General features: G+C 35.1%; 1 protein-coding gene across 5 annotated transcripts in view; it reads right to left on the bottom strand.

Annotated features, from left to right (window-relative positions):
- Window positions 1–16,005, bottom strand: part of PPP2R5C (protein phosphatase 2 regulatory subunit B'gamma) — a 225,850-nt gene that overhangs the window by 170,610 nt on the left and 39,235 nt on the right. For 4 of the 5 annotated variants that reach the window (XM_036748196.1, XM_036748191.1, XM_036748190.1 and 1 more), the window contains one exon: window positions 14,013–14,172. The exons of the other annotated variant lie outside the window; for it this stretch is intronic. In XM_036748196.1, coding sequence (XP_036604091.1) covers window positions 14,013–14,172 — 160 coding nt within the window. The remainder of the gene's footprint in view (window positions 1–14,012; window positions 14,173–16,005) is intronic. 5 annotated transcript variants of the gene reach the window in all.

The following is a 16,005-nucleotide window of genomic DNA, read 5'->3' as shown; positions in this document are numbered from 1 at the left end:
TTTCAAGCATTCCTGATGAAAAGACCAGAGCTGAACAGGAAATCTGACTTTCAAATACAAAACTCAAGAGAAGCATGAAAAGGTAAACAGGAAAGAGAAATCATAAAGGATCCAATAAGGTTAAACTGCTTACATTCCTACATGGGAAAATGATACTCGTAACTCCTAAAAACTTTTTCATTATTAGGGCAGTTAGAAAGAGCATATATAGACAGAAGGCATGGGTGTGAGTTGAATATGATGGGATGATGATCTAAAAAAAAATTAAGGGGTGAGAAAGAAGAATGCACTGGGAAAAGTAGGATGGGGTAAATTATCTGACATAAAAGAGGCCCCAAAGAGATTTTACAGTGGAGGGGAAGCTTCATGAAGGAAGTGGGGGGTGGGGAGAGAGTGAATTTGGCTCAAAGAGGGAATAACATACACACTCAGTTGGGTGCAGAAATTGATCTTACCATACAGTAAAGGAGAAGGGGAGGGGGAGAAAAAATGGGGGCAGGGGCGGATAGAAGGGAGGACAGATTGGGGGAGATAAAAGTCAGAAGCAAAACACTTGTGAGAATGGACAGGGTGAAAGGAGAGAGAAAGAGTAGGATAAACAGGGGGAAATAAGATGGAGGGAAATACATAGTAAATATCATTATTACTGTGAAAAAAAATTTTTACGGCCAATTTCTCTGATAAAGACCTCATTTCTCAAATATATAGAAAACTGAGTCTTGTAGCCATTCCTCAACTGATAAATGGTCAAAGGATATGAACAAGCAGTTTTCAGATGACGTAATCAAAGCTACTTGTACTCATATGAAAAAAAATGCTCTAAATCACTACTGATTTGAGAAAATGAATTAAAACAACTCTGAGCTACCACTACACACCTATCAGATTGGCTAATATGACAGAAAAGGAAAATGACAAACGTTGCAAGGGATGTGAGAAAATTAAAACTCTAATGCAGTGCTGGTGAACTTGTATACTGATTCAATTATTCTGAGAGCAATTTGGAACTATGTCCAAAGGGCTATAAAACCATGCATAACCTTTGACCAAGCGATGCCACTACTAGGGCCATATTACAGAGAGATAAAAAACAAAAGGGAAACGGACCTATATATATATATACACATATACATATACATACATACATACATACATACATATATATATATATATATATATGAATATTTATAGCAGCACTTTTAGTGGTGGCAAAGAACTGGAAATAAAGGGGATGTTCATCAATTGGGAAATGGCTGAACAAGGTGTTGTATATGATTGTGATGGAATACTACTGTGCTAGAAGAAATAATGACCAGGATGCTCTCAGAAAAACTTGGAAAGACTTACATGAACTGATGCAAAGGGAAATGAACAAATGTGGAACAGTTTGTTAGACTGAGTTTTGAGAAGTACTTATGTGGTGAAGCCAAGAAGAAAAGTTAGCAGAGAAAGAAAGAGAAAATGCTTCAAAGAAAATTTCCACACATGCCTACTGAAGCCCCAAACTGAAATCTAACCAAGGATACAGTGAACTCTTTTTTCTTTTCCTAGTACTATTTCACCTCAGTAAAACCGACCTATTCACTTAAGTTGTAATTTAAGGTTGGCTGGCAAAATATGGTAAATGCATGGTAAGTGGTTTATTAAAAAAATTATTTCAATCTTAAAAAAAAGAAGGAAATGGGCAGAACCGGAAGAACATTGTACATAGTAACATCAATACTGCATGATGATCTACTGTGAATAACTTAGCAATTCTCAGTAATGCAATGATCTAAGACAATTCTGAAGGACTTATGATGAAGGGTACTGTCCATCTCCAGAGAAAGAACTGGTAGAGCCTGAATGCAGATAAAAGATACTTTTCTTTACTTTCTTTATTCTTCTTGGTTTTCTTTTTTGTCTGTCTTCTTTCACAGCATGACTTACATGGAAATGTGTTTTGTATGACTACACATGTATAATCTATGTCAAATTGCTTGCCTTCTCAATGAGAGAGGAAGAGAATTTGGAACTCAAAATTTGAAAGAAGAATGTTAAAATTGTTTTTACATGTAATTGGGGAAAAAATAAAATATTAAATAAAAGAACAGAAAATAGGAAAAAAATCCTACAATAACAAATTACTAACATCAAAAATGAAAAAAGGAAAATTACTAACAAATGAATAAAGGAAATTATTAGAAACTATTCAATCAAATACATGCCAATGAAACCAACAAATTAGAAATAGATGTTTACAAAAATATAAAATATCCAGATTAAATGAACAAGAAATAAAGAATTTAAATAATCCAATCTCAAAAAAGAAATGGAACAAGCTACAAATGAACTTTCAGAGAAGAAATCCTAGGTCTAGATGTATTTACACCTGAATTCAAATCAAACATTCAAAGAACAATTAATTCTAGTATTAGATAAGCTGCCTGCAAATATAGGAAAGGAAGGGATGCTACCAAATTCTGTTTATGACACAAATATGATCTCATGCCTAAACCAAGGAGAGTCAAAATAGAGAAAGAAAACTATAGACTAACATTCCTAATGAACAGACACAAATATTTTAAATAAATTATTAGCAATGTATCAAAAAGATCATATACCATGATCAAGCTGAATTCATACCAAGAATGCAGAATTGGTTGAATATAAAGGAAAACTACCAGTAAAATAGATCATATTAATAGCAAAATCACATCACTTCAATAGAAGCAGAAAAGCTTTTGACAAGATATAATTCCCCTTAATTGTTGGACCTTCCTTAATATGGTAAAAAAAATATTGATTTATATGTAATGGGGATACAGTAGAGGCTGTTCCAATAAGACCAGGAGTCAAGCAAAGATGTCCATATTACCAATACTATTTCGTATAGTGCTAGAAATGCTAGCTATAGCAATAAGACAAGAAAAAGAAAATGAAGGAATAAGCATATGTAAAGATGAAACAAAATTATCATTTTTTTTTACAAATGACATGATGGTTTAGAGAACCTTAAGAATTCAACTAAAAAATTACTCCAAAGTAGAAGGAGGCAAGATACATAATAAATCCACATAAATCATCAGTATTTTTGTACACTATCAACAAAATCCAGCATGAAGAAATAGAAAGTGAAATTCCATTAAAAATAACCACAGAATGTATAGAATACTTACAAGTCTACCTGCCAAGGTACACCTGTGCCACATACCAAGACATAACTATGCTGGATTCATCCTTGTGTCATGGTCCTCTTGGAGAACGACTGACAAACAACAACAACAACAACACCCTATAGGATCTATAGGAATACAAATGTAAAACACTCTTTACAGATCTAAATAAGTGGAGAAATATTTACTGCTAATACAGAGGCCCAACCAATATAATACAAATTACAACACTACCAAATTGATTTACTCACTCAGGGCCATACCAATCATCTATCAAAGGGTTACTTAATAAAACTAGGAAAAAAAATAATGAAATTCTTCTGGATCAGGGGCTCTTAACTATTTTTGTATCATGGACCCTTTTAGCAATCTGGTGAAATCTATAGACCTCTTTTCAGAACATTTTTGAATGCATAAAATAAAACACAGAGGATTACAAAGGAAACCAGTAATACTGAAATACTGTCATCAAAATAATAAAATTAATGGACTCCATGCTAGACACCCCTCATCTACAGAAATGAAAGGTCAAGAATCTCAAGAAAAATTACGAACAAAGTTAGAAGAAAGGGTATCTTAAAGTACTACTTCTCAACTACTTCTCAGACTGTATTACTACAAAGTAGTAATCATCAAATTACTTGGTACTGGTTAAGAGAGGATGGATAGTTAAGAAAAAAAGAGTGGAACAGATTAGGCACACAATATATAGAAGCAAATGAACCTAGTAGCCTGGTGTTTAATAAACCCAAAGACCCTAGCTCCTAGGGTTACAGATTCATTATTTTAACAAAAAACACTGGGAAAACTGGAAAGTAGTCTGGCACAAATTAATATTAGACCAATGGCTCTTAACTTGGGTTTTTTTAACTTTTCTTTAAAAAAATTTTTTGGATAATTTTCAGTATAATTGGTTTCATTTGTAATCCTATGTATTTTATCTTATGGATTTAAAAACATTATTCTGAGGAGAGGTTTCACCAGACTGCCAAGTGGTCCATGGCAAAAAAAAAAAAAAAGGTTAAGAACTCCTGGTTTTGATCACATCTCATACCATAAGATAAGATCCAAATGTATATATGACTTTAATATAAAAAAGTCATATCATAAATTAGAGTAGTAAGGAAGAAATTACCTTTCAGATCTATGGACAGGGGAACAGATCACAACCAAAGTATAAAATAATAATATAAATAATAAATTATAAAATAAAAAAGACTTTGCACAAACAAAACCAAGGCACTAAAATTAGAATGGAAGGAGTAAACTGGGCAAAAAACTTTCTAGCTAGTTTCTCTGATAAAAGTCTCATTTCTAAGCTATATTAAGAAATAGATTTCATTAAATAAACTAGTAAAATCTATTTAATATAATTTAATTATATTTATGTTCATATGAAATTGTTATACATAACAGATATATAAAATCACACAAATATTTTTAGAAAATATAATAAGAACATTCTCTAAGTCAAAGGATATGAACTGGTAGTTCTCAGAGAGAAAAAAAATCCTTGTTATCAATAGTATGCAAAAAAAAAAGCTCCAAAATCACTAATAATTAGAGAAATGAAAATCAAAAGCAACTCTGAGGTTCTATTTCACACCCATTAGATTGGCAAAGCTGGCATAAAAGGAAAATGACGAGTGTTGGAAGGGCTGTGGAAAAACAGCCCCATTAATAAACTGTTGGTTAAGTTGTGAATTATTTCAACAATTTAAAGCAATTTGAAACCTGGCATACTTTTTGACCCAGTAATACCACTACTAGGCCTAAATAATGATGATGATAATGAAAACTAGTATTTACATATCAATTTAAGGTTTGCAAAGCATTTCACATATATTACCTTATCCAATCCTCACAAAAACCCTGGAAGGCAAGTGCTATTATAATCCCCATTTTACAGATAGGGAAACTGAGGCAGCAGAGATTGCTTAGGGTCATACAACTAACAAGTATTTGAGGCTGGTTTTGAACTCAACTCTTCCTGACTCTTAAGTCCAATACATTCCATCTAGCTGCCTCAAAAAGATCAAAGAAAGATAAAAAAGAATCATGTTTAAAAATACTTATAGCATCTCTTTTTTGTAGTAGCACAGAACTGGGGAATGGCTGAACAGATAATGTCATATGAATGTAATGGATTGCTATTATGCTATAAGAAAAGATGGATGAGACTAACTACGGAGGCTTAAAACTATGGCCAGACCTCCAAGAAAAAGATGGGAAAAAGGCAAAAATTGGAATACATGAAATGAAGCACATGCATTTTCCTTCCCCTTCTTTTCATCTACCAACCCCTTAGGATGTCCTCTGTCTCTCCAACTCTTCCTTTATTCCAATTTCTGATAATCAGGGAGCCCTCCTTTACAAGGTCAACACATCCGGCCTTGATTCCATCTCCTCTCACTTCATTCTCCTTCATCTTCAATCGCTCCCATTTGCTGGTTCTTTCCTTTCTGCCTACAAACATGCTCCCCCACCCTTAAAAAATCTTTACTAGACCCTGCTATCTCCCTCTCCTCCCTTTCTCAGTCAAACCCCTAGAAAAATCTACTTATATTTTCCATTTCTCTTTAACTCTTTGCAATCTGACCTCAGTCCATCTTCTCGAAGTTACAAATGATTTTTTAAAAAATAAAACAATCTGTATTGATTGTTTTTACATTGCTTACATCACTCCCATCACTTACATCACTTAATTGTTAGCTCTGATGGTCTTCTCTCAGTCTTCAACCTTCTGAACCTCTCAGCAGAACAACGCTGCTCATCACCCTCTTAGATATTCCTCTCTGTCTTGAGTCTTCATGACATTGCTCTCCTCCTGGTTCTCTTCCTACTTGCCACATCAGTCATTTTCAGTCTCCTTTGCTGGTTCTTTAAAAATACCACACCCCATAACTAAGGCTGTACCCTAGGGCTCTCTTGGAGTCTTTTTCTCTATATATACAGTCTTTGTGACCACATTAGAGCCCCTGGAAATGACTCGTAGCTATACCTATCTACAGTCTCTCTCCTGAGACTGAACTACTTACTTTGGGACAAAATGGATGTTCCAAAGACATCTGAAACTCAATATGAACAAAATAAAACCCACTGTCTTTCACTCTAAAATCCATTCCTAACTTTTTCTAATTCTCTTGAACATAACACTATCTCCTTCCACTCTGCCAGGTTTACAATCTCAGCATTGCCCTAGACACTTAACTCTCCCTCCCTTCACATACCCAAACAGTTGCCACAAAATTTCCCTTCTCTACCTCCCTGACACCTCTCATATCCATTTCCTTCTTGGAAATCACATGGTCACTACGTTAGTTCAGATTGTCATCATCTCTCATCTGAGCTACTTTAAGTCTCCTACTTGGTCTCCTGGTCCTAAGTCTTTCCCCATTCTACCACATCTTTTCCACACAGTGATTCTCCTTAAGGTGCAGGTCTCTCAAACTCAGTGGCTCCAAACTGCCTCTTAGATAAAATATGAACTCTGTCTGGCTTTTAATCCCCTTAATAACCTGATCTCAACTTACCTTTCCAGCCTCATTATGTGTTGAACCTACTTCCTATGGCTCTCTGGTCTTCTTCTTGTCCCTTAAACATGGTGTTCCATCTCTTTTCTCTGTGCTTTTGCACTGGCTGTCTCCCACACCTGGAATGCCCTCTACCTCATCTCTGGGTCAAACAATCCCTCTCTTCCTCCAAGTCTCAGCTTAAGTACTGCCTTCTTTTACATGAAGACTCTCCTGATTTCCCAACTCCTTGTTCTAAACAATCTTATATTTATTCTCTTTATACCATATGTACGTGTTCTCTAGCCCTACAGAATGTAAACTCCTTGAGAACAGGGACTACTTCATTTTTGTCTTTGTACATCTGATGTCTAGCACAGTGTTTGGCACACAGGAGACGATGAAGGCTTGATGACTAATTGTCCTTTGCTTTCTTTCTTTTTGTCTCTGTAAAATGAGGATAATCATAACTATAGTACTTTGATTAGAATGTATGCTCCTTGAGAACAAGGACTAATTTTGGCCTTTCTTTGTATCCTCAGGGCTTATCACAATGCCTAGCACATTGTAAATATTTAACCTACCTCACAAAGCTGTACTGAAACTAAAATGAAATAACAGATGTAAAATGTTTGGCAGCCTTTAGGGTGAAATAAAGCACACATTTTCAGACATGACCAATGTATTTATTTGTTTACCTGACTATATTTATTTCCTATGAGGCAGAATTCTATTGGTGGGGGAGGAGAAGAGGGACAAAGTCTTTGGAAATTGACAGTGACATAGAAAAAGGAAAATAGCATTAATAAAACATTTTAAAGGGGGATGGAGAAGCATTCAACCAACCTTCTTTCCACCCTCCTCAAATCCCCCAACTTAAAAATGCTATGTAAATAGTGGTAATTGTTTAATAATGATATAATTACTTTATTTCCACAACTACATTAAAAATGCCTGCTTGACCACACTCCTAGTATATCGTCCTGTCCTCACAGCTATCGCAAACTCAAGATGTCCAAACCAGAAAACATTACTTCTCTAAATTTTTGTTGCTATCATTCAGTTGTTTTAGTCGTGTCCAACTCTTCATAACCCCATCTGAGGTTTTCTTGGCAAAGATACTGGAGTGGTTTGCCATTTCCTCCTCTAGCTCATTTTACAGATGATGAAACAAAGGTAAACCAGATTAAGTGATGTGCCCATGGTCACACAGCTAGTAATTATCTGAGGCCAGATTTGAACTCATAAAGCTGAGTCTTCCTGATGCCAAGCCCTGTGCTCTATCCATTGCACCAAAGAACCTGAGTTCAAATTCTGGCTTTGGTATGAGCTGCTTGTGAGACCACAGGCAAATCATTTAACCTCTCTAGACCCTAGTTTTCTCATATATAAAATGAAAGAGTTGGGCTAGCAGACTTCTCAGATTCTTTCCAGTTCTAAAATAATAATCCTATGATCAGATGAAAAATCATCAAGGAAAGGAAAGAGGAGACAAGAGAAACAAGTAGTGATGGTTGGTGTCTTCCCAAGGGAAATTTAGAGGGCTTTATGTTGACTTGATACTAACAACAGAGGGATCTACTTATCTTCCAGGGGTATGAATATAGGATGTGACTAAGTACCTCCTAAGCTAACCAAACCTGATGACTAACTTCTACTAATTTTCGTAGGCACAAAGGGCCAGAAAGAATATAAAAAACATTGTGCTAAGGCTTGTGTCTCTGGGAGCAAGATACTGCTGCAAAGGGCTTCTGACGAGAAAGGCAGATTCAGGAAGTTAGCAGCTGGTTAAGAAGATATGTATTTCTTGGCTGTAGCTTAAAATATAGGAAATATAGACTTCTGGTCAAGGATGGAGTGTACCTAATAAAACCTTTAAGAAGGTATATACCTGTTTTCAGATGAATAAATTAAAGCTGTCTATAGTCATATGAAAAAATGCTTTAAATTACTATTGATTAGAGAAATGCAAATCAAAACAATTCTGAGGTATCACATCACACCTAACATGACAAAACAGAAAAATGATAAATGTTGGTGAAGATGTGAGAAAACTGGAACACTAATGCGTTGCCGGTGGAGTTATGAACTGATTCAACCATTTGGGAGAGCAATTTGGAACTATGCCCAAAGGGCTATAAAATTGTGCATGCCCTTTGATCCAGCAATACAAATTTTAGGTCTGTATCCCAAAGAGATCATAAAAAGAGGAAAAGGACCCACATGTACAAAAATATTTATAGCAGCTCTTTTTGTGGTAGCCAAGAATTGGAAATTGAGGGGATGCCAAACAATTGGGGAATTGCTGAACAAGTTGTGGTATATGAATGTAATGGAATACTATTGTGCCATAAGAAATGATCAGCAGGTGGATGTCAGAAAAACCTGGAAAGATTTACATGAACTGACATTAAATGAAGTGAGCAGAACCAAGAGAACATTGTACACAGTAACAACAACACTGTGCAATGACTAACTTTATTTAGACTTAGCTCTTCTCAGCAAAGCAAGGTTCTAAGACAACTCCAAAAAACTCATCATGGAAAATGCTATCCACATTCAGAAAAAGAACTATGGAGTCTGAATGCAGATCGAAGCATACTATTTGCTCTCTTTTTGTTTCTTCTTTATTGTGGTTCCTCCCATTGGTTCTAATTCTTCTTTACAACATGACTAATGTGAAAATAAGTTTAATACGAATATGTATGTAGAGCCTATATCAGATTGCAGGCTGTCTTGGGGAGGGAGGAGGGAAGGTAGGCAGAGAAAATTTAAAACTCAAAAGCTTATGGAAAGGTATATGCCTTTATACAATAACAAACAATATTAAAAAACAGTTTTGAAAGAACTCTGATCAATGTAATGACCTACCATCCTACTTAACAAGTAATGGACCCAGAGTGCAGATTGAGACTGTTTTTAGACATGCCCAATGTGCCAATTCATGTTGCCTGACTGCACAGATTTGTTACAAGCACTTTTCTTTTTTTCAATTGAGGAGAGGAGATTTGAGAGGGAGCAAAGATGGATTTTGGTTAATTGAAAAAAAAAATAAAATTATAATGGCAAGGCATCAAAACTTTTTTTAATCTTTAAAAAATAAAAATAATATGTTTGCCTCAAGTCTTATGAACCTCATGAAAAGTATTTAAAACTTAAAATGAAGTAAGAATGAGAAAATTTCCTAGATATATCTGTCAAGATAGATACCATAACATGAGGCCATAGATTTTGAGCTGGAAGGTTATGTTCGGGGTCATTTAGTTTAATCCCATAATTTTACAGATGAGGAACTGAGGAAATGTTAAATGATTTAGACAAGTCACAAAGGCAGAAAGTGGCAGAGTCAAGATTTGAACCCAGGTCCTCTGCTTCTAAGTCCAGCACTTGTTTTTTTTTTAACCATACTTAAGAATAGCAGCTCACATCAGAAATTCAAAGATAACAAAATCTAAGAGAAAAGCTAGCAATATCACTGAGACTTTCTAGAATGAGAGACCCATGACTGGATAAAAGGTGGTTAGGAAGTAGCCTTAAATATTAAGTAGGTATATATGCATGTGAGAAATACAGGAACCAGAGTCAGGTGAAAAAATACAAGTCAAAAGCTGAACTCAAAGAAAATATCAAGAGAAAAGAAAATGCGTAAGATTTAATAAGGCTTTTTTTTCTGTACATTAATAAAGATGGTATGTTATTTATGGGCTCCTCTGATTATACTATGCATCCCCTTCTAGATTAATATATTGCAAACATCCTTAGCAAACATCTTAAACTATGTATATCACTGGAGGAACAGCCTAGCTAAATCTGAAGAGGCTAGTCATCAGGTTGGCAGCGAGCGATAAAATTTTCTGCAACAGTAACCCTATTAAATGCTTGAGTGGCTGCAACATGTGCATTTGTTTGGAAAGGGAAGCAGAGAAAGGTACTCATTCATACTGACAAAATCAAGAATCTTTATGTTATTGAAGTAAATATAAAAAAATCATATAAATTATGAAATCTGTAAGGGGATAACTATTACTTGTGTTGATTCATTAAGAAAAAAGTCTTTTAAGGCAAAACATAATTACAACAGGCTATACATGTATACTTTGGTCAAGGCAATTCAACTGTATGGCTAAAAATAGGTTCCCTGGTTTTCTGATGTCCACACCTAAGCTTTCAGCTTGAGACCGCCGTGCCAGAATGACTTTTTGAACAGTAAACAAGTGAAGTAGGAAGATAAATGAATAAATATCAAAACTCGCACTTTATAATGTGCCTATAAGTATTCTGAAATACCAAAACAGGATACTATTTTATTTCATCCAAATGAGACAACTTCAAATCAGTATAATCACCTTCTTAATAACCATTAGACTATTATAATGTTCCAAGTATACGATAATGCTAACTATTGTAAAACTTTCACAAGTACTTTTTACAAATCCAACTTGGCTTACTTAGGACATTAAGTAACGCCATACTGAAAAAAATATGTTAAGAATGATAATTAAGAAATATAAACAAAAAAAGCCTTTTCCAATTTAGCATGCAAAGAACTTCATACTTATTATCCTATTATCAACAACTATTTTGAGCTAAAAAAAAAAATACCAGGCTGTTCATAGCAAACAAAAAGAAGCACTTATTACTTTTTTTTGTGCCTTCACAAGTATGGTAACAACCAAGATCTAACCATTATCTATAACTGTTGTACTTCCTTAATCAAGAATGCTGACATTTCCCTATCTGACCATAACCTTCTATTATTCACATGATGCTGAAGGAATTGGAAGAAGTTACACAACTGTGCTGATTAGACACACTATAAATTCATGTTATCCAACTTCAGTGATTTCCTATCTCACTCCCTCACTATTTCATTCTTTTCTCTCCTCGAGTCTTCAATGCCTTCCTCTCTCTCCACTGTCTAAGCAGAGAATCTTATCTTTTACATTCCTGAAAAAATTGAGGTCATTTACCCTCTTCTTCCTTTCTCGTCACATCAAACCCCTTGAAATCACCCCCTACTCTCTCTCTCCTCCCCATATCCCCAGTCTCCCATAACAAGGTGCTTCTCTTCCCTGTCAACCACAATTCCTTACTTTTGCCCTTGATCCCCTCCCATCTTCTCCAGCAGACCGCTCCCTCAATCATCCCTCCCACTCTTGAATCTTGCCTCTATTACTCTATTTCAAACTTCCCTACTGCCTTCAAATATTCCCAACTCTCCACATCATTAAAAATAACATTTACTAGACTTTACTATGCCCTCAAATTATCTCTCATTCCTTTCTCAACCAAATTTCTAGGGAAAAAAATTTTCTAGACTTGTTGCCTCCACATTTTCTCTCATTCATTTGCAACCTTGCTTCCACCCTCATCACAAGATAAATTGTCCTCCAAAATGACCAACAATCTCTTAATTGTGAAATCTGATCTTTCTAAGTCCTAATCCTTCTCAACCTATTTGCTTTATTTGACATTGTGGCTCATACTCTCCCAATACTCTTTTAAGTTTCTGTAACACTGCTTTCTCCAGGTTATCTATCCGTTTCCTCCTCAGCCTCCTGTTGCTGGTTCACCACCCACATCATGACCACAAATTATGGGTGTACCTGAAGACTTTCTTGGGGTCCTCTTCTCTCTACACACTTTTTCTTTGCGATCTCATCAGCTCCTATGGGTTTAATTAACTATGCAGATGACTCTCAAATCAACATCTCTAACAACAGTTTTTCCCCTGAGCTTTGATCCTCTATCACCAATTGCCTGATGGATATTTCAGACAGGATGTTCCAAAGACTTCCCAAGTTCAACATGTTCAAAGTGAGCTCATTATCTTTGTCTCCAAACCCACTGCTCTTCCACATTCTCTATTTCTGCTGAAGGGACCAGCAGCTTTCCAGTATCCCAGGTATCTCCAAGGATAATCTGGGCTTTATCATTGACTCCTCCTCCCTCTCTCTCATTCCAATCTCTGATCAGTTGCCAGATCTTGCTGTCTCTACTTTCACTACATCTTTCAAGTCTGATCTCTTTTCTCTATCGCTACAGATAACCACCTTCACCTTAAGCCCTCAACTATACTACACAGGTTGCATTTGCTCTCTTTCTTTGGGATATTGAACAAGGTCACATCCTGACTATGAGCCTCACATGTAAAATGAGGGAGCTAGACCAGGTGATCTTTGAAGTTCTTCCAGTTCTAAACATACAATCCTATGATCTATAAGGTGGACATAATAATACTTGCATCAACCAGTTTGAAGAGTTGTGAGTAAAGTACTTTGTAACTTTTAAAGTATCACATAAATGTGAGCTGTCATTGTTATCTCTCCAGTTCACAATTCTGCAGTACTGTAAAGTTTACAAAGCACTTTCTTTCCAACAACCATGTGCAGTAGGGAGTGTCTAGTTGAGGTTTCTATTTAACGCCTCCTCCCCCACCCTACATATTCAAAAAATAATGTTTTAGCAAGTATGTGAAAATTAAGCTCAACAACTTTTTAGCACCCATTTCCTACTCTTTCTTCAATATGGTTTGTAGTAGAATGTGTATACAAGTACTATACTGAGGGATTTCAAAGTAAAGATTATCTTTATTTTGAGGTGCTTATTTAGTCAAGCTAGTGAGGGACAGCATGATGGTGGAAATGACTCTTGAAAGAATTTTCTTCCCTACACATTATACATTTTTCATCAAGAAAGCACGCATTATCTTGTTTTCTTACATGAATACATACATATCTACATCAATCTATATAAAAATGAAGTTCTACTTAACTTTCAAACCATTAATAAATAAGTAGTCTGTTAACACCAACCCAGAAACTTTTCTATAATCCTAATGTGAGAAGACTAAAATGTAGTTAACAATTATGAGTTACAAGTACTTAGCACAAATTTTTAAAAAATTAAAGATGTATGACAGTAAAATTTCTTCTTTGAGAAAACAAATTTATAAATTTCCATTGTTCTTACAAACCACCAATGAATAATCTTAAATTTTCCTTAATAATCCACTTTTGTCCATAGCGGGAAAAAAAACAAGAGAAGCAACAAAAATCCCCTTACTTTCCTCCTTGCTTGTAATGAAAAGATCTACAATTCACTTGTGATTATAGTTTCATCTTTAGTAGCTATTCAACTTTTACCTACTTATGAAATATTTTTGTCAAAATAAGTTTAAATTATTATATAAATTAGAGAAACACTTTAAATCAGTCTAAAATAGAGACTGAGAGAAGGAAAGTTTATGAAACACAAAAAGAACAAATGATGAGAAAAGATCATTAACATTCTTTTTTCCTTCCCCTAAAAGAAATATTAACAAAATAAAAATAATGAAAAGTACCTTTTAAAGCTGGTAGTTTTTGTAGTTCTCTGTTATTGCTAACATTAAACCTTGAATTACTTAGGCGTTTTTCTTTCTTCACTACAGATTGTGGAATAGATAGTTTCATTTTAGACAATGAAGTTTGGGAAGCAAGAATGCTGTTTTTCTTGTTGGAAATCTGTTTTCAAGATAAAAACAAAACAAAAATGCACATTTAAAAGCTGTTCTTGCACTCTGCAGCATAAAGATTCAGAAAACAATTTTGAATTAGACTGTCTCATTCCTTTAATAATTATTTCATTATACTCCAAGTTAAACATTCTCTTCTAAAGACTACTGTCTGCACCTCAACTTTCAACTACTCATGATTTTCAAAAAAGTGCTTATACTTATTTCATAAAACCTTTTATCAAGCACCCTGACAAATTCCTTTTATCAGATAAATATGGTATTTGATATCCAAACCAGGGAGAGATAAAGCAAAGAACAAACCATTACCACTAATGAATACTGATGCAAAAAATTTAAAGAAAATCTTAGTAATGAGAATAGCAACGTATCCAAAAAAATTATTTCATGACCAACTTTATTGATACTAGAAAGGCAATGATGAGTCAATATTAGGAAAACAGTTATCAAAAACAACAAAAACCAAAGGTTTATAGAGACATAGAAATGCCTTTGACAAAATAATGCACTATATCTATGGTTAAACACTAAAAAGCACACGTATGGAAGGATCTTAATTTCAATATGATCAAAGGTAAACATCTAAAACAAAATCTAATTATCTGTGGGGGTTTCTTGGCTTTGCTGTTTCCTTCTCCAGCTCACTTTACAGATGAGGAAAATGAGACAAACCAGGTTAAGTGACTTGCTGAGGGCCACACAGTTAGTAAGAGTTTGAGTCTTCCTGATTCCAAGCTTAGTGCACCACCTAGCTGCCCTGAATGAGGTAACAGGATATCAAATAAATCTACAGAAAGAATCAGTATACCACATTGTAGTAACAAAAAAAGAGGTAGTGTGCTATAGTGGCTAGCAAGCTGCTGTGGTGTCGAGACCTGAGTTTAAGCCCTATCTCTGAAAAAACTGGTAATATGACTCCCAGTATTTAGCCTTTCAGTGCCTCAGATAATGCTCTATTGATAAAAGTTGCAGGAAGATTGTGGATTTACACTCAATCAACCAGAATTTATTAAGTATCTCTGCCTGTGTCAGACCTTTTTTAGTGAAAAACTGAGGCAGTGAGGTGGCTTAGTGCCCAGAGTGCTGGACCTGGCGTCAAGAAGACTTGAGTTCAAATCCAGCCTCAGACACTCACTAAGCTGTGTGACCTTGAACAAATCACTTCACCTCAGTTTGCCTTAATCCACTTTAATCCACTGGAGAAGGAAATGGCAAATCACTCCAGTATCTTTGCCAAGAAAATTTCATGGACAGAACTGGAGTGCTATGGTCCACACAGTCATGAAGAGTTGGACATTAACTGAATGACTAAACAACAAATGTGCTTGGCATGAGAAGAGAAAGATAAAAAATGAAACAATTCAAGTTGCTGGGCTTATATTCAGGGTAGCCAATGTGCATGTGTATTTATGTATAGAAAATGTACAGAATAAATACAAAATAAATACAAGGAAGATCCGGAAGGAAGGTCCCAAAAGTTGAGGGGAGGGCAGGAATTAAGGATTCATGAGGAAGGTGGTACTTGAATAGCACTCTGAAGGAAGAGAGGGATTTTATGATGTGGCGATAAAGTACTTTTCAGTTATGGGGGACAGCCAGTACAAAGGCATGAACATGATGAGAGTTTCCTTTGACAATGAAATCATAAGTCTGGATCAAAAAAAAAAAAGCAGGGAGAAAATGATAGAAACTCTATACAAAATACTAACAAAATATATAAAATACCTGGGAGTTACTCTTCCAAGACATATAATAACTCCTATAAACACAACCACAAAATACTTTTAACAAAAATAAAGGCAGGAATTTATTGTTCATGGCT

This window comes from Trichosurus vulpecula, chromosome 3 (assembly GCF_011100635.1).
Source record: "Trichosurus vulpecula isolate mTriVul1 chromosome 3, mTriVul1.pri, whole genome shotgun sequence".
In the NCBI taxonomy this organism is placed as follows: Eukaryota; Metazoa; Chordata; class Mammalia; order Diprotodontia; family Phalangeridae; genus Trichosurus; species Trichosurus vulpecula.
Note: the sequence above shows the minus strand (reverse complement) of the source record. Positions and strands in the feature narration are given on the sequence as shown.